This window comes from Manis javanica, chromosome 16 (genome assembly GCF_040802235.1).
Source record: "Manis javanica isolate MJ-LG chromosome 16, MJ_LKY, whole genome shotgun sequence".
Classification (NCBI taxonomy): Eukaryota; Metazoa; Chordata; class Mammalia; order Pholidota; family Manidae; genus Manis; species Manis javanica.
In genome coordinates this window covers 3,634,554-3,654,229 of record NC_133171.1, presented here as the reverse complement: position 1 = coordinate 3,654,229, position 19,676 = coordinate 3,634,554, and the positions used below count along the sequence as shown (strand labels likewise).

Below are 19,676 nucleotides of genomic sequence, written 5' to 3'. Positions count from 1 at the left end.
TTTCGCTGCATCCCACAGAAGTTGGGGCTTAGTGTTGTTGTTGTCATTTGTTTCTATATATTCCTTGATCTCTATTTTGATTTGTTCATTGATCCATTGATTATTTAGTAGCATGTTGTTAAGCCTCCATGTGTTTGTGAGCCTTTTTGTTTTCTTTGTAGAATTTATTTCTACTTTCATACCTTTGTGGTCTGAAAAATTGGTTGGTAGAATTTCAATATTGTGGAATTTACTGAGGCTCTTTTTGTGAGCTAGTATGTGGTCTATTCTGGAGAATGTTCCATGTGCACTTGAGAAGAATGTATATCCTGTTGCTTTTGGATGTAAAGTTCTATAGATGTCTATTAGGTCCATCTGTTCTAGTGTGTTGTTCAGTGCCTGTGTGTCTTTACTTATTTTCTGCCCGGTGGATCTATCCTTTGGGGTGAGTGGTGTGTTGAAGTCTCCTACAATGAATGCATTGCAGTCTATTTCCCTCTTTAGTTCTGTTAGTATTTGCTTCACATATGCTGGTGCTCCTGTATTGGGTGCATATATATTTAGAATGGTTATATCCTCTTGTTGGACTAAGCCCTTTATCATTATGTAGTGGCCTTCTTTATCTCTTGTTACTTTCTTTGTTTTGAAGTCTATTTTGTCTGATATTAGTACTGCAACCCCTGCTTTCTTCTCACTGTTGTTTGCCTGAAATATGTTTTTCCATCCCTTGACTTTTAGTCTATGCTTATCTTTGGGTTTAAGGTGAGTTTCTTGTAAGCAGCATATAGATGGGTCTTGCTTTTTTATCCATTCTATTACTCTATGTCTTTTGATTGGTGCATTAAGTCCATTTACATTTAGGGTGACTATTGAAAGATATGTACTTATTGCCATTGCAGGCTTTAGATTCGTGGTTACCAAAGGTTCAAGGTTAGCTTCTTTAGTATCTTACTGCCTAACTTAGCTCGCTTATTGAGCTGTTATATACACTGTCTGGAGAGTCTTTTCTTCTCTCCCTTCTTATTCCTCCTCCTCCCTTCTTCATATGTTGTGTGTTTTGTTCTGTGCTCTTTTTAGGGGTGCTCCCATCTAGAGCAGTCCCTGTAGGATGCCCTGTAGAGGTGGTTTGTGGGAAGCAAATTCCCTCAGCTTTAGCTTGTCTGGGAATTGTTTGATCCCACCATCATATTTAAATGATAGTCGTGCTGGATACAGTATCCTTGGTTCAAGGCCCTTCTGTTTCATTGCATTAAGTATATCATGCCATTCTCTTCTGGCCTGTAGGGTTTCTGTTGAGAAGTCTGATGTTAGCCTGATTGGTTTTCCTTTATAGGTGACCTTTTTCTCTCTAGCTGCCTTTAAAACTCTTTCCTTGTCCTTGATCCTTGCCATTTTAATTATTATGTGTCTTGGTGTTGTCCTCCTTGGATCCTTTCTGTTGGGGGTTCTGTATAATTCCATGGTCTGTTCGATTATTTCCTCCCCCAGTTTGGGGAAGTTTTCAGCAATTATTTCTTCAAAGACACTTTCTATCCCTTTTCCTCTTTCTTCCTCTTCTGGTATCCCTATAATACGAATGTTTTTCCTTTTGTATTGGTCACATATTTCTCTTAGTGTTGTTTCATTCCTGGAGATCCTTTTATCTCTCTCTATGTCAGCTTCTATACGTTCCTGTTCTCTGGCTTCTATTCCTTCAATGGCCTCTTGCATCTTATCCATTCTGCTTATAAATCCTTCCAGGGATTGTTTCACTTCTGTGATCTCTTTCCTGACATCTGTGATCTCCTTCCGGACTTCATCCCACTGCTCTTGCATTTTTCTCTGCATCTCATCCCACTGCTCTTGCATTTTTCTCTGCATCTCATCCCATTGCTCTTGCATTTTTTTCTGCATCTCTGTCAGCATGTTCATGATTTTTATTTTGAATTCTTTTTCAGGAGGACTAGTTAGGTCTGTCTCCTTCTCAGGTGTTGTCTCTGTGATCTTTGTCTGCCTGTAGTTTTGCCTTTTCATGGTGATAGAGATAGTCTGCAGAGCTGGTACAAGTGACCGCTGGAAGAGCTTCCCTTCTTGTTGGTTTGTAGCCTTTTCCTGGGAGAATAGCGACCTCTAGTGGCTTGTGCTGGGCAGCTGTGCGCAGACAGGGCTTCTGCTTCCTGCCCAGTTGCTTTGGGGTTTATCTCCACTGTTGCTGTGGGCTTGGCCTGGCTGGGGCTGTTCCTCCAAAATGGTGGAGCCCCGTTAGAGGGGGAGCAGCCAGGAGACTATTTATCTCCGTAAGGGGCCTCTGTGCTCCCTGCTGCCCAGGGGGTTAGAGTGCCCAGAGATCCCCAGATTCCCTGCTTCTGGTCTAAGTGACCTGTCCTGCCCCTTTAAGATTTCCAAAAAGCACTCTCCAAACCAAAACAACAACAGCAACAATGAGAGAGGGAACAGAAAGGAAAAAAAAAAGAAAAAACACGCGATTTTTTTTTTTTTCCTCAGGTGCCGGTCCCAGGCTCCCGCGCACTGGTCCTGCTGCCCTGTCTCCCTAGCACCAGGGTCCTTGTCCTTTCAAGGCTTCCAAAAAGCACCCACCCACCGGTCCCGCAGGGAAGGAACGCTCAATATTCTTGGTCCTCAGGCACTGGTCCCACGCACCTGCTCACCAGTCCCGCCGCCCTGCCTCCCTAGCACCGGGGTCCCTGTCCCTTCAAGGCTTCCAAAAAGCACTTGGCAAAAAGAGAGAAAAAAAAGGGGAAAAACGCGCGATTTCTTCCGTCCTCAGGTGCTGGTCTCAGGCACCCACCCACCGGTCCCACAGGGAAAAATGCGGGATATTCTTTGTCCTCAGGTGCCGGTCCCAGGCACCCGCTCACCAGTCCCGCCGCCCTGCCTCCCTAGCACCGGGGTCCCTGTCCCTTTTAGGCTTCCAAAAAGCACTCGCAGAAAAGAGAAAAAAAAAAGGGGAAAAACGCGCGATTTCCTCTGTCCTCAAGTGCCGGTCTCAGGCACCCGCCCACCGGTCCCGCAGGGAAAAACGGGGGATATTCTTTGTCCTCAGGCGCCGGTCCCAGCCACCCGCTCACCAGTCCCGCCACCGTGCCTCCCTAGCACTGGGGTCCCCGTCCCTTCAAGGCTTCCAAAAAGCGCTTGCCAAAAAGAGAAAAAAAAAAAAAAGGGGAAAAACGCGCGACCTCCTCCGTCCTCAGGCACTGGTCTCAGGCACCCGCCCCCAGGTCTCGCAGGGAGAAACGCGGGATATTCTTTGTCCTCCGGCGCCGTTCCCAGGCACCTCCTCACCGGTCCCGCCACCCTGCCTCCCCAGCAACGGGGGCCCGTCCCTCTAAGGCTTCCAAAAAGCGCTCGCCAAAAAAAAAAAACTGCTCCGGTTTCTCTCCACCCGCCGGGAGCCGGGGGGAGGGGCACTCGGGTCCCGCCGGGCTGGGGCTTGTATCTTACCCCCTTCACAAGGCGCTGGGTTCTTGCAGGTGTGGATGTGGTCTGGATGTTGTCCTGTGTCCTGTGGTCTCTATTTTAGGAAGATTTTTCTTTGTTATATTTTCATAGCTCTATGTGTTTTTGGGAGGAGATTTCCACTGCTCTACTCACGCCGCCATCTTGTCTGATTCATTCAGTTTTAACAATTAAAAGAAGACATTTAAAGCAGTGCCTGGTATATAAGGAGCAATCAGTAAATGGTAACTACTGTTACTATTGTTAGTACTAGTACTACTACTTGCCTGTATAAACCCTTTTCTTTGTTGGTTATTAAAAAAAAAAGCCCTTCTCTCAAGATTTCCATCACTTCTATTTTCATTTGTTGGCCAGAACTAAGACCAAAGGATTTATTGTTCTCGTTGCTTCTGAGAGATGCTGTCAACAAGACAAATACTGAAGATGTCAGATAAAGATTTTAAATAGACATTTAGATACATAAAGTTCCTAATTCACAACTTTGTTACTTTTGGTCAGTTTTGTGATATGATGTGACAAAACAAGGTTTCATTTCTTCTGTCAGGTCAGATAGTATATTCCTACAACCACGTCGTGTCTGTTTTGTTCTTTGCTCTGTGAAGTTCAGTGTGTATCTATGTCAATGGATGGATAAATGGAATGAATGGCTCTGATATTGAGGTGGCTGTTTCTTCATTCCTCTGCAGAACTGTAGGTTTGAGCTGGAGACTAGTCTTCCACCAAAGGTTCCTGTGGGATTACATTTTCCTCTGTGTATTCTAATCTTCTTTATTTACTTCATTAATTTTTTAAATTCATTTTATTATCATTAATCTACAATTACATGAAGAACATTATGGTTACTAGACTACCCCCTTCACCAAGTGCCCCCCCACAAACTGTAATAGGGTTTGTGGGGGGGCACTTGGTGAAATTACAGTCACTGTCCATCAGTGTAATAAGATGCTGTAGACTCACTACTTGTCTTCTCTGTGTTGCACTTCCCTGTGACTTCATTAATTTTTATACATTATATGGCTCTACCTCCCCAACACCTTTCTTCTTTTTTAAAATTACTATATATCTTTGCTATTGTTCATTTGTGTCAGCATATGTTGTTTGGGGGCCATAAGGGCTTACTATCTATATCTGAACAGCTGTATTTCTCCTTTTATGATGTCAGTGTAAAGTACTTTTTGTCACACTGTGGAATTTGTTCCTTCTGGATCTTCAAAGATGAGGTTTAAGCCAGGAATAATGCCTACCTTTCTGTCAGGCCATGATCCAGGAAATAAAAAGTTGTATTCTTACACCATCTCTTTAGCTAGCTGTTATTTTTTCTGTGGGTGTCTGTCAACTAGAAGAGAAATTCTGTCTTCTCTACCCATGTCTTCCTCCCCAGGCATTAAGCTTCTCATTCTTGTCTTTATGATCCTTGGAGCACTCCAGGTTGCTCCTGGCTTCAGCTCTTGCTCTCACATCTGCTGCAGAAGAACCAGCCAGCAGGCAAGACAGGGGGATTGCAGCATGTTTGGAAGTGTGCTTCTATAAGACAACCTTGCAGTTTCCCTGCCTAGGCAGTGGTCCTCCCAGAGACCCACTGCCAGGCTCCATATCTCTCTGTTCTGCCATGCAACAGTGAGGGAAAAGCTCAACCCACTGGAATTGAGAATTCTTCTTGTTCTGGGAAACAAAGAATGTTGTTGCCCTTTTTCCTGTTAAGTTCAGATTCATTTTCAGGAAATATTTCCACGTAGAGTGGAAACTTAGGTCTTGGACTTCTGGAGGTACTTACTTGCCCTAGAAAATCTAACAAAACCATAACAGAGTAACTTAAGGATCCTTGACTGGAGAAATCTGTTCATTTCTTTGTCTGCACATTGTTACTTCTATTAAGAGGGGATTTTTCAAATGCCATGATTGCTGAGAATATTGGGTAGTGCTCAGAGTTCTTAGCTCTTCCATGTTGGGATAAAATAGCTCCTGCAACCACTCTTAAGTCTCACTACACAGTCACATGTGGGTGCATGTGCACGTGCATGCACACACACACAGTCAGTATAAGCATGACGTTATTGTGGCAAAGTATACATAAAACTTACCATCTTAAGCATTTTTAAGCGTACAGTTCTGTGGCATTACATACATTCACATTGTTCATTCATTCATCACCACCATTCATTCTTGAACTTTCTCATCTTCCCAAACTGAGACTCTGTCCTCATTAAACACTAATTTACCATTTCTCCCTTCCCCCAGCCCCTGGCAACCACTGCTTTACTTTCTGTTTCTATGAATTTGCTCATATAAATGGAATCCTACAATATTTGTCTCTTATGACTGGCTTATATCACTTGGCATGTCTTCAACATTTGCCCATGTGGTAGTGTGTGAGCACTGACATTTTTAAATTATTTTTTTCTTGTGCAGGCCTTGTATGCCTATTCATCTGTAAAATGGGGTTAGTAATAACTTTCTAAGGATGTCTGCTATTAGCCTGGGTGGAGTAACAGCAACCAGATTTATTCCCTCTGCCAGAAACACCTTAAGAACTAGAAAAAGTATATGAATTTCAAAATATTGGACTTTAGACAGCAAAGGGCAGTGATCCCTGAGAGGCTGGGGGAGAAATAAACCAAGTTGAGTGCAATGGTTGCCCACACTTCCCACAGTGAGAGATTTATCAGATCATGGTGCTAGGAGGAGCACACGCAGAGGCTGATCTTTCTGATAAGAATCTAGATGAGGAGATGGGGCTGAAGATCCAGGGAGCCCAAGGTAGCTGGAGTGTGCAGGGGGGCGTCTCAGAGAGAACTGGCATTTTCAGTATTGGGCAGAGTCCTAGTTGGTGTATACACAAAGGGAAATTGTGAGGCTGGGCAAAGAACCACCTGACAGGATCAGAGGAACAAGTACTTAGACCACATAGAACAAGAACAGTGGCTGTTCTCATCAGCTGGACTGGAAGACTTCATAATTCATGGGCTACTGAGTAGAGTCCTCAGAACAGTCTTGCCTCAGTAGTGAGGAATAATCAGCCCTAGAATAAACACTCTTCTACTATTGTCTGAAATACCTTTAAGCAAGAACTGAGAGAATCAAACAAGTAGCAAACAAGTTTCCAACTAACAAAGTTCAAGAATGTTTAGAGGAATATTAAAATATATAGCACCCAACAAGGTAAAGTTTCACAATGTCTGACATCCAATAAAAATTACTAGACATTAAAATGAGAAAATACGAACCATAGTGAGAAAAATTAACCCACACTGGCAAAAATTGATGCAGATATTAAAATTAACAGAAAAGTATACTAAGACAGGTATAATGACTGTATTACATATGTTAAAAAGTTAGAGGAAATATTGAGCATTTTAAGTAGAGAAAATCAGTAAGAATCTAGATTTCAGTGCTTTCAACCAACTTGACCTAAATCACATTTATAGAACTCTCCATGCAACAGCAGAATGTACTTTCTTTTTAAGAGCACATGAAACATTCACCAAGATAGACCATATTCTGGCCCACAAAACAAGCCCCAGTAAGTTGAAAATAATTCAAGTCATACAATATGTGTTCTCTGATCACAACAAAATTAAGTTAGAAACCAATACAGATATCTTGAAAATCTTCAAGTATTATGAAATGAAATATCACATTTTTAAATAATTGTTGTCAAAGAAGAAATCAAAAGAAAAATTAGGAAGAAATTGTAACAGTGAAAGTAACAATACAACAAATGGAAATTTGTGGGATACAGGAAAGCAGTACTTGGAGAAAAATTTGTAACACTAAATATTTATATTAGAAAAGAAGAAAAGTGTCAAATCAATTACCTCATCTTTCACTTTAAGAAAGTTGGGGGAGTAGGGGAAGAAAAACCCAAAGTAAGCAGAGTAAAAGAAATGAAGAACATAAATTATTGAAATAGGAAATGTTAAAACAGAGAAAAAATTAAAATGTGTTCTTTGAGAAGATAATATAATTGATAAACCTTAAGATAGAGTGATTAGGGAAAAAAGAGAAGACAAAATTACCAATAGTAGGATTAGAGAGATGACATCACTGAAGATTCTGAAAATATTAAAACCTCAATAGGGGAATGTTAGGAATAACTTTATGCCAATAACTTCAATGAAATGGAGAAATTCTCTGAAAGACACAAACTATCAAAGCACAATCAAGAAAAAAGTTATATATTGCCAGAATAGCCCTATGTCTTTGAAAGAAATTGAATTTTTGTTAAGAATCTTCCCATAAAGAAAACTTCATACCCAGGGAGCTTCACTGATAAATTCTACTAAACATTTTAGGAAGAATAATATCTATGCTACACAAACCATCCAGAAAAGGAGGAGGGAATTTATATTAGAAAAGAAGAAAAGTCTCAGAAACAACAAATGCTGACTAGGATGCAGAGAAAGGGGAACCCTCCTACACTGCTGGTGGAATGTAAAATAGTTCAGCCCTCGTGGAAAGCAGTATGGAGGTTCCTCAAAAAACTCAAAATAGAAATACCATTTGACCCAGGAATCCCGTTCCTAGGAATTTACCCTAAGAATGCAGCAGCCCAGTTTGAAAAAGACATATGCACCCCTATGTTTATCATAGCACTATTTACAATAGCCAAGAAATGGAAGCAACCTAAGTGTCCATCAGTAGATGAATGGATAAAGAAGGTGTGGTACATATACACAATGGAATATTATTCAGCCATAAGAAGAAAACAAATCCTACCATTTGCAACAACATGGATGGAGCTAGAGGGTATTATGCTCAGGGAAATAAGCCAGGTAGAGAAAGACAAGTACCAAATGACTTCACTCATCTGTGGAGCATAAGAACAAAGCAAAAACTGAAGGAACAAAACAGCAGCAGACTCACAGAACCCAAGAATGGACAAACAGTTGGCAAAGGGAAAGGGACTGGGGAGGGTGAGTGGGAAGGGAGGGAGAAGGGGAATAAGGTGCATTATGATTAGCACACATAACATGGGGGTGGGGTGGAGGGAAGGCAGTATAACACAGAGAAGACAAATAGTAATTCTATAGCATCTTACTACACTGATAGACAGTGACTGTAATGGGGTAAGTGGTGGGGACTTGATGATGAGGGGAATCTAGTAACCACAATGTTGCTTATTTTATATTAGTGATACCCCCAAAAAAATCTGAATCCAAAAAAAAAAAGTCTTAAAGAGGAGGGAATACTTATGAACCTGTTTCATTAGGCTGGCATTACCCTGACATCAAAACTGGACACAGATATAAGAAATCTATAGACATATAGGCCCCATGAATCTGGATGCAAAAGTGTTAACAAAATTTTAGCAAATCAAATTGAACAATATAAAAAGGAATTATTGAAGAAATGAAAGGTTGATCTAACAGTAAAAAATGGCAATATACTTCACCGAGTTAACAAAATTAAAAATATCCCATTTGACAAAAAGTGTTTGACAAAAATCCAATATCCATTCCTGATTAAACATGTTTAGGAAGCTAGATATGAAGGGGAACTTCCTCAATTTAATAAAGGGCTTTTATGAAAAACCTATAGTTAACAGTATACTTAATGATGAAAGACAGTAAGGTAAGAAAAAGAAATAGAAAGCTTTGGTGAGAAAGAATAAAAACCATCTTTGTAGGCTATATGATCATCTAAGTAGAAAAGTCAGTGGTATCTACAAAAAGGCTTAACCTAACATAATTTTTTAATGTATAATTATAAAAAACTAAACTACACATAAAATAAAATTTACCATGTTAACCATTTCTAAGTGTACAGTTCAGTGGCATTAAGTGCACTCATTTTATTGTGCAACCATCCCCACTAGTCAATCTACAGAAATCTATTCATTTTGTAAAACTGAAACTCTGTACTGATTTTTCAGTAATTCCCCATTTCTGCCTTCCCCTAGCCCATGGCAGCACCATTTCACTTTCCATCCCTCTGAATTTGACTACTATGTGTATACCATGTAAGAATGACCAGAGTTTGCTTTTTCTACTTAGATGATCATATCGCCTACAAAGACAGTGCCTGGCTTATTTCACTTAGCATAATGTCCTCAAGGTTCATCCATTTTGTGGCTTGTGTCAGTATTTCCTCCCCTTTTAAGACTGAATAACATTCTATTGTATGTATATAACATATTTCATTTTTCCACTCATCCATCAATGGGCACTTGAGTTGCTTCAACCTTTTGGCTATTGTGAATAATGCTGCTATGAACACAGGTGTACAAATATCTGTCTTCAGTTCTTTTGCATATATGCCCAGAAGTGGAATTGTTAAATCATGTTTGTTCTTGTTTTAAGTTTTTGAGAAACTGCCATACCATTTTATACAGTGATTACATCATTTTGCATTCATACCAGTAGTGTAGAAAGGTTCCAATTTCTCCACATCCTTGCCAGCACTGTTGTTTTGATAGTGGCCATGCTAATGGATATGAGGTGGTATCTTATTGTCATTTTGATTTGCATTTCCCTAATGGCTAGTGATATTGAAGATGTATTATGTGCTTCTTGGCCATTTGTATATCTTCTTTGGAGAAATATCTATTCAAAACAATATGGTATTGTATGTCTATACAAAAAAGTATATATTATTCTATGATTCCATTTATAAAAAACACTAGGAATTGCAAATTCAATTCCTTTGCCTAGTGTTAATAGGATGGGGATTTTTGTTGTTGTTGAGCTGTAGGAGTTCTTTATATATTTTGGACATTAACTCCTTATCAAATATGTGACTTGCAAATATCATCTCCCATTCTGTGGATTGCCTTTCAGTGTGTTAATTATGTTATTTGTTGCATGGAAGTTTTTATTTGATGAAATCCCATTTATTTTTTCTTGAATGTGTGTTTTTGTTACAGACCAATTTTCTATGTAAATAAGTCAATTTCTCTACTTCTCAGTTCTATTATCTGTCATTATGTCAATACCATACTCTCTTAACTGAGATTTATACTAACACTTGAGAACAGTGTATTAGCCCTCCCAGTATATATTTTTTTGAAATTTATTTTGGCAGTTATATCTTCTTTAAATTTCCATCTAAAATCTAGAAATACTTTTTAATTTCCATCTAGGGAAGATATACAGATGGCAGATAAGCACATAAAAATTTGCTCAATATCATTAATTATTAGGGAAATAAAAACTAAACCTAGAATGGATACCACTACACACATAGTAGAATGGCTAAAATGAGAGGTTCTGACTGTACTAAGTGTTGATGAGGATGTGAAGTGACTAGAAGTTTATAACTGCCAGTAGTTTCTTGAAATGTTAAATATATACCCACCCTGTGGCTGAGCTATTTCAGTCCTAGATATTTAGCCAAGAAAAATGACAGCATATGTCCACACAAAGTTTATTTGTAATAATTCCAAACTGGAAACAACCCAAATGCCCATCAATAGATGATAAATGGATAAAGTTTGGTATATCCAAACAGTGGAATATTACTCAGAAATAAAAAGGAATTAACAACTGATTAATTCCTGAATTAATTATAATAATAAACTGAATGAATCTTAGTATCATGTGAAGTAAAAGAAGCCAGACAAAAAAGAGTATATTATTGTATGATTCCATTTATAAAAAATATTAGGAAATGCAAATTAATCTATAGAGACAGTAGATCAGTGGTTGTCTGGAAAAAGGGATGCATTTGCTTTTTCATTTGTTTTTGTTTTCTGTTTTTCTCTTTTCTTGTTGTGACAAGAACACTTAATATGAGCTCTAACCTCTTAAAATAGTTTTAAGTGCACAATACAGTATTGTTAACTCTATAGGCCACAATGTTATGCAATGGATCTCTATAACTTACTCATCTTGCATAATTGAAACTTTATGCCTGTTGGAGATCAACTCCACGTTTCACCTCCCAGCCCCTAGCAACCACCACTCAACTCCACGTTTCTTTTAGTTTGACTATTTTAGATGCCTCATGTAAGTAGAATCATGTAGTAACTATCCTGTGGTTGACTCATTTCACTTAGCCTAATGCCCTCCAAGGTCATCCATATTGTCTGATATTGCAAAATTTCCTTCTTTTTTAAGGCTACTGGTATTCCATTGTGTGTATATACCACTTTAAAAAAAAATTCATTCATCCATCAGTAGCCTTTTAGATTGTTTCCACAACTTGTCTATTTTGACTAATGCTACAGTGTACATGGAATGCAGATATCTTTTGGAGAACCTGATTTCATTTGTTTTAGATAAATACCCAGAAGTGGGGCTGCGGTATCACATGGTGGTTCTATTTTTTATTTTTTCTAAATTAAAAAAGAATTTCCCATAGTGGCTGCACCAATTTACATTTCCACAAACAATCTGCAGGGCTTCCAATTTCTCCACATTCTCACCCACACTTGCTATCTTTTTTTTTTAATATTAGCAAACCATACATTTAATAAGGAGTTAGTGTGCAAAATATGTAAGGAATTCCTACAACCCCATAGCAAAAAATAAAAGTAAAATATAAATAACCTAATTTAAAAAAATGGGCAACAGACTGAATAGACAATTCTCCAGAGACATACAAATGGCCAACTGGTATATGAAAGATGTTCAACATTCACTAATTATTAGGAAATGCTCCCTTTTTTTAAGCACCCCAGTTGATTGTAAGGTAGGGCCAGTTTGGAAACACTGCTTCTACAGCGTTGCCACAGCTCAGATTCCACCCTGCCTGCCTCTTTGTATTCCTGTGTAAGATGAGCTCAACCGACGCTTTTTTTTCCTTTTTTTTAAAAAATAACCAGTTGTTGTCTGGCAGAAAGTCAGCAGAAACAGGTTGCAAGGTGGGAAGTCTGTCTGCTGGATGGGTACTTCTGGTGCATTGGGCTTACAGTCAGCCACAGAGCACAGGAGGGGAAAATCTTGGGGTTGCAAAGAGAGGGAAGGAGGAGGTGATGTGGTGCATTCTGTTAATTTGGTGTATTTTGTTTTAGGGCAGATTCTGCTTCCAAGGGGGACAGAAAGCAAGAAACTCGGATGTCGGTATGAAATGACTTTTATAGTTTTAAGGCAATACTTCCCAAATTTCAGTTATGTACATACCATCTTCAAAATATATCACCACTCTGCTCTTTATTATGTCTATTTTTAATTAAATTCATCTTAAACTTACCATAAAAGCAATAATTTTGCTTTCAAATGGACCATTACTTGTGACAAATAGTTTAGCCCAAAATGAAAGCAATAGAAAATAGCAGTGCTGCCATATTTCAGTGTCTTTGTAGTAGACTTGGAGCCTAGAGCCCGTTCTTGCTTTTGTTAAAAAAGGTTAGTAAGTAGAGAGAAGTGTTAAAGACCTTCTAGCACCTGAGGTTTATCCTGAATAGAATCGGAAGTGTGAATGAATTAAAAGGAAATGTTTTACTCTGAGCCAATGACATGGATTCGTCCCTGTGTGCACCAACTACTCACCAGCGTACCTCTGGCTTTGGAAAGCATAGTGCTCAAATTCTGTAGTCAGTGCATTAAAAAAAGGAATCCCTGTAATAAACATTAAATGAAATTAAAAAAAATTGAGATCATGGCTTCAAACAAACGAGTTAAGGCTCCTTCTGGCTAGCTTTTAGCATTGGTTCTCATTCTCCACTGCCCAGGCTCTGAATTGGAACCACCAGGGCTGCTGAGGCGTCCTGCGGTCTGGATCCCTTCCCCGGAGACTCTGACCTAATTGATCCAGGTGATACCCAGGCACTGGGATTTTTTTAAAGCCCCCTCCTGGTGATTCTAATATGCAGCCAAAATTAAGAATCCCTGCTCGAGATTCTGTGGTTTTGTAAATAAATTTCAACACCTGTTTACATAAAAGCCAGAGACACTAGGAGAGCCCTGCTGCGTGGTTATTGGGTACATTTAACGATGCATTTAATGTATTTAACTTACTTGCTCTTTACAAGACACTGGGCTGAAGAACTCTGGAAAAAATGTGGGGGTTCCCTTAATCTTTTTTTTTTTCTTTGTAAGAGTAAAATGCAAATAGGCCTGGCTCACAAGGTTTCCTTTAAAAATGACCTCTACAAAATGTCGTTGAACTGCTGAATATTTTAAAGTAGGAGTAATTGGGTCCTCAAAAGTGAACTCATTTGAAAAATAGCTCCCACCACCCACCTTAAAGGCTGTGGATCATGCTGTTATAAACGAGGGTGATGCTGGTTCTCATCCTGAAGTAGCGATGGCCTTGGGGGCTGATTCTGCACTTGGCCATTTCGGGCATGGGGTGTATCATCCAGCTGATGCATTTCATATTTGAGAAGATTATGAGAGATACTTTCACCACGTGGTATGTTTGGAGTCACAGGATTCCTCCCTGGCCTGAAATGAGAATGCTCTGTTAGCAACTGAAAGGTGGAGCCCCTCTAGTGTCATGGGGTTTTAAGGATGAGGCCCTTTGGAGGGGAACAGTAACAGAGCTCCAATAGTTCTTTGTCTAAATCAAAACAAATTCCACATTAAACTTAAGCATAAATGTTATTTGTCACAGCATTTATAAAAATGAATCCAAAACCAGAAAAAGACTTAAAGATATATAAACATCAAAGTACAGTTGACTGAACCATTAGAACAGATTCAACTTGCCTTACGTCTCTAACCTTTATTGTCCAGGCTCTATTGCAAAATGCCCTATGGTTTAAATAGCAGTGACCCTCTTGTTTTTATTTTAGTTCCTCTACAGTGCAGACAAGCATGTCTTGCAAAAACTATTTTCATCATTTTCTTTTGTCACTGAGGTGGAGGATTGACTCATGAAATAATCTGTTTCTTCTTTTTTTCCCCCTCTCCTTACTTCTGAGCCTTTTATTGTGTAAGAGAGCCCAGTCTTCAGGGAGGGGGAGTCACCTCTTTTTTGTCTAACTTTGCGGTGGTATGTTAAACTGGACATAAATGGCACTGATGACCCTTTAATAGTTCTCATTCATTGTCTGTACTTGGAAAAGGTTAGTTACAAGAAACACCTCTTCTCAGAGAGTAACGAAGATTCAAGCACTAGTCCCAGTGAACAATCTTGGACCAGTAACCAAAAGAGGAAATCCCTAAAGCCATATCCTAGCAGAAAAAAGACAAGAGTCAGAAGTAGCCTACGAAGTAAGTTTGCTGTTTATCTTCTTCCAATTTACTTTTCAAATAAATCAAGTACTTAATTTTCACTATGTGGTGGGAGAGGGAGTGTATGATCATGTGACCTTCCTTCCCGGCTACAATTACATTGGAAAGACAAAATACACATACATGAAACAGCACAGAAGAATATAGGATTGACCAGTAGTTGTTACTTGTGAGCTGTAGATACATGGAGTCAGAGTTCAGATAAGAGGAACAAGACATGAGCTGGAATCATCAGTAAAAGCTTCAAGGAAAAGACAGGTAGGGCTTAAGCTAATCCTTTGAAAAAAAAGGAACAGGATTTGAGGAGGTGTGGAGAAGGGGAAGCATCTAAAACTCAGGTAAAACTATGAAGACAAAATGAGAAGGTGAGGTGAGGGCAGCATTCAAGGGTGGAGAATTCATGCTGGGTGGTGAGGAACAGCGAGAATGGTTGGAAAGGGATCTTCAGAGCTAGACACTTAAGCAAGCTGTAGGAATGGGGGATTGTTTCTAGCGTGGCCGCCTGGGTCTAAGAGAGGGAGAAATGAATGCGTTTCTCATACATAAACATTGCATTGTACGTGTTTCCTCCATTTTAGTCTTGCCACTTTTCCCGGCCAGCAGTGGCAGTGACCGTGAGAAAGACCAAGTAAGTACATTTATCTGGGCTGCCAAGTGCCCCCATGGCATTAGCATGAAACAGGCCCCTCTGTTTAGGGTTAGATTGCACTTATTTCTCAAAAAACTCTTCAGGACAATGAGTGTAACAACCCATTGGTTTACTGGTGTTTAAATCACTGCCAGTAGGAACTGCAAGGGCTTCTAAACATTTAATATGAATCTTGGATAAAGATTTAGGATCTTTTCTCAGTGCTCCCAAATTTGCTGAAAGAAGTTTATTGTGAAGGATGCTAACAATCTGGGCTCCTCTGATTACCTGCAAAATTCTTTCAAATTTACATTTAAAAATAAACTTGGTTTCATTCTTCCCTTCATTTCAGTTTGTTGACCAGTAACTTCCAAGACTTAATGACTTATATATTTAACTCTCTATTTTGCAAGTGGTTGAAATACCTTCAGACTTATATAAAATTGAATAAACCTTCAAAGTTTCTTAATTTCCCTCATGTATTCTTGTGTTACAGCAATGTAGCTAAGAATACGGACACCAGTATCCTCCAGACAAATGCAAAGTCAAGTTTTCGCCTATTGTAATTAGCTTCATTACTTCAGCAGCTGGCTTTTGTTCCTCGTCAAATGAGATATAGATAGAGAGAAACTGTAGGGCATAGTGCCACGTATGGAAGCATTTTCTAAGCGGATGGCTGCTGGGATTGGGAGGCCGTTGTCCGCCCCTGCCTACCTGTACAGAAATACAATGTGGTTAATGCTTCCATCAGATCTAGTTAATGCCCCCCCCCCCACCTTTTTCCATCAACCTGAGGGGTATTGCTCTCAGTGAAATCTAAGGGGCTCTCGTGTTCTGTAATGAGAAAGATAGTTGATAGTTTAAACCTGTGAGCCAGAATAAAGACCTGCATATTCGTTGAATAGATCAACCTGAAGTAATAATTTATCAAGTGGAAATAGGCCAGAAGAACAGTTTTTAGTAAATACAGCTTTTGTTTTAAGGAAATACTAAAGAAGCGTCAAAGCTTTGAGAATTCATAGATTTAAGTAAGCAATGCAATTGACATCAGCGAGGGCATTGCTGACTTTGTGCAAATACTGGTGTTCAGAATTCCCTCTCTTGCACTGGAGCGTAAGAGAATAATTTAGAGCAGGAGTCGGCAAATTCTGTGAAGGGTGAGATAGTAAATATTTTAGGCTCTGTGGGCCATATAGTTTCTGTGACAACTGTTCACTCTGCCATTGCAGGATGAAAGCAGCCATAGACAGTACATAAGTGAATAGGTGCATTGTGTTCCAATAAAGCTTTATTTACAAGAGCAGGGAGTGAGCTCTAGGTTGCTGACTCTTGATTTAAAGCAGCCGTTCTTAAACTGTAGTGACTGTCAGAATGATCCTGACGGATTGTTGAAATGCAGATTGCTGGGCTCTGCAGCCAGAGTTTCTGACTGAGTAAATCGTGGGTGGAGCTGGAGAATTTGCATTTCTGCCAAGTCCCAGTGTTGCTGATGCTCTAGTCCAGCACCACTTGGAGAACTTTGATTTAGAGTTACCTTTGAGTGAGTTACCAAGTGTGCTTCTGACTCTGGAACCTTATGGTTTCAGGGTTTATTTTCAAATGGAGCAAATCCAATAGTTGAACTGAAAAAAGGATATTAGAAATGTCTCGGAATTTTTGAAAACTTGTTTTGAGTTAACACTTTTTAAAAAGTACTGTATTTTAGGCTAAACTTCAAACACCGCCATGGAAAGATACCTCCAGGCAGAATAATTCCATACCTCCAGAACTTTCTGAAACAACATTTCAGGGTAGTTCTGCCTTTTTAACGTCTAAAGATTCTGCCCAGAAAACAGGTACCTGATTTTCTGTTGATTTACATTAAAAAGTTGTATCTGGGAAAAGTAGTTTGAAGTAAACAAAACGTATTTCTTTAGTATCTGTTGGAGAAAGTGTGAAGATATGATCTTCTCTTTAATGTCCTCATTAGCAAAAAATAGAGGATATTGTGTTTTAATTTTGCTTCAACACTTATGATCAGCTTGTACATAAGACCATAAAATTGCTTGTGCTTTTTCACTTTTAAAGAAGCCAGAAAACTCAAATGATGACTTATCACAGGGGTTGTAAACATTTTCTGTAAAGGACCAGATAGTACTTTTTTGCTTTTGGGCCCTTACAGTTCCTGTTGCAACTCTTCAGCTCGGCAGTTGTAGCTCCAAATCAGCCACAGACAAGATGTAAACCAATGGGTGTGGCTGTGTTTCTATAAAACTTCATTTGTAAAATCAGGTGGCAGACTGGATTTGGCCTGAGGAGCCAGAGTTTGCCAATCCTTGCCCTTTAAGGTTGCTCTTAACCCCCACTGTATTTTATTAAAATTATTCTCATCTTTGATAGAACTGTAAGAGTAGGGATTTTGTTTCATTCGCCTTTATCATCCGCAGCTTAAGCATGTTGTCAGGCACATAATGGCACTTAGTGTACGTGTGACTGACAGCCTCTTAGTGTGATTGCCACTGGCAGAAAAGAAAAGAGAAACGAGGAGAGCGGAAAATACAGCAGTAGAGGGTAAGAGGAAATAAGGAAGCAGAATCAAGAGAGAGAAAGAGAGGGTCGCAGGTTGAGTGGTAGAAGCCTTGCCCACATATTTGGGGCAGAGGGACAGCGACTCAGGTGCTGATCTAGTTGGGATAACTGGCTGTTCGTTTTGTCTACAGATCTACAAACTAATGACCACACATACCCTGAAAGACATGGTTTTTTGTTTTGTTTTTTTCATTTAGAACTGTGTCCCATTTTTTTTTTTATGGTGAGATTTAATATATAGAGTGATAGTGAAATGTCATTGCCTGAACTTGCTTCTTAGCATGTTTATCTCTTGAAACTGTTCTAATACTCAGAACTGCAAAGCCCCGAGCCACTGAGCAATCTCTCTTCAGTGGAGCCCTCAGAAGCTGACAAAAATGTATCTGAGGTACTGTTGAATTATTGATGATCAACTGTAATTAATATTACATTTGAATAACTTACTGGCTGATTCCCTGTTAAGGGGTAATGTAGCAACATTTGTTTCTCATTTTTACATTCATACATGTATGTATGGCCTTATTTATTTTTAAGACTTTGAACCAAGAGTCATTGATGAAAAGTACCAGCTTCAAACATAAACTGCCGAAGTTGGAAGATGAAGGTAAGAGAATACTGAATTCTTTTTGCAGAATAAAGCAAAATTAATCTGATTTTTGCAGGCCAGCTCTTAGAAGATACAATCGCCTTGCAGAGTGACCCTTGCCAGGCCTTGGAGAGAGCAGTGTGATCTGCTTACTAGCTCCATGCAGGCGTGAAGGTCAAGGAGAGGAATGGGAGGCTTCGCTCAGGAGCAAGAATGTCTTGTGTCAAGAAGTATACACCCTGCGCCTCAAATCCCATCAGCCAGCACACTTCCTCTCTGGCCTGAGGAGGGTTGCTGGGGGGCGCTTTCCTAAGGGTCTGGTCTAGGGCTCTTTCCCAAAGTGATCAGGTCACTTGTAGTTTATAGCAATGTTCCAAAATGTGGTGTGGTCAATGTATTAAAACTTCCAAATCCATCATCTCATGATAACAGTGATAAGAGGATTTCTGGAGCAGTTCACATGCTGTGAATTAGTATAGCACCTAACCATGTTTTAGGATGTTTCAGAACTATTTGCTTTTTCCTTACATTTTAAATTAAATATCAGTAAGATTCAAATAGTTATAAATATTTGCATTATATTTAGTATATCAACCCAACAAACATCTGCAAATCACCATCCAGGTTAAGCAATACAACATTACTATTCTGAAGTTTTGATAGGCTCCACCCCAAACTCATCCCTGCCCTTTCTGCCATCACAGAGTCTGTTAACCTTCATTTTATGTTTGATTCCACTGCTTTTATTTTTCACTTTTGTATTGTAAAAAATATAAAAAATTCAGAAGAGTGAAGTATGCAGTTTAGAGAATGATTATTAAGTGAGCACATGTGTAACCACAACTCAGTGAGAACTTGCCATTGACCTAGAATCCTCCACACTGGGTCATAACCTGTTAGTTCCCTCTGTCCGTCATCGTGGCAACACAACCCTGACTGTCGTGAAAATCTTTCTGTTGTTTTTTTTTTTTAATTTACCAACTTTGTTTTGAAATTTCATTTTATTATTTTTATTTTCAATTCAAGTATAGTTGACATGCAATAATGGTTCCGGTGTGCAGCATAATGTTTTGATAATTATAGATGTTATGAAATGCTCACTATGATAAGTGTAGTCACCATCTGTTACCACACAAAGTTATTACAATATGACTGTATTCCCTGTGCTGTATTTGATATCCTGGTGACTTATTTATTTTGTAATTGGAAGTTCTCACTTCTTTATCTCCTTCCTACTACTTTTTTTAGTTTACTACCTACTACCTACCTACTTTGCCCACCCTCCTACCCACAACTACCAGTTTGTTCTCTGTATTTATGAGTCTGCTTCTATTTTTTATTG

At 39.2% G+C, this 19,676-nt stretch overlaps 1 protein-coding gene across 1 annotated transcript in view; it reads left to right on the top strand.

Moving 5' to 3' along the window:
• The window catches only part of SYCP2L (synaptonemal complex protein 2 like), a 98,940-nt gene that overhangs the window by 41,720 nt on the left and 37,544 nt on the right, over window positions 1-19,676 (top strand). The window contains exons 20-25 of the mRNA XM_073224608.1: window positions 12,386-12,434; window positions 14,384-14,531; window positions 15,131-15,180; window positions 16,886-17,015; window positions 18,063-18,136; window positions 18,283-18,352. Of these exons, the coding sequence (XP_073080709.1) occupies window positions 12,386-12,434; window positions 14,384-14,531; window positions 15,131-15,180; window positions 16,886-17,015; window positions 18,063-18,136; window positions 18,283-18,352 (521 nt within the window). The remainder of the gene's footprint in view (window positions 1-12,385; window positions 12,435-14,383; window positions 14,532-15,130; window positions 15,181-16,885; window positions 17,016-18,062; window positions 18,137-18,282; window positions 18,353-19,676) is intronic.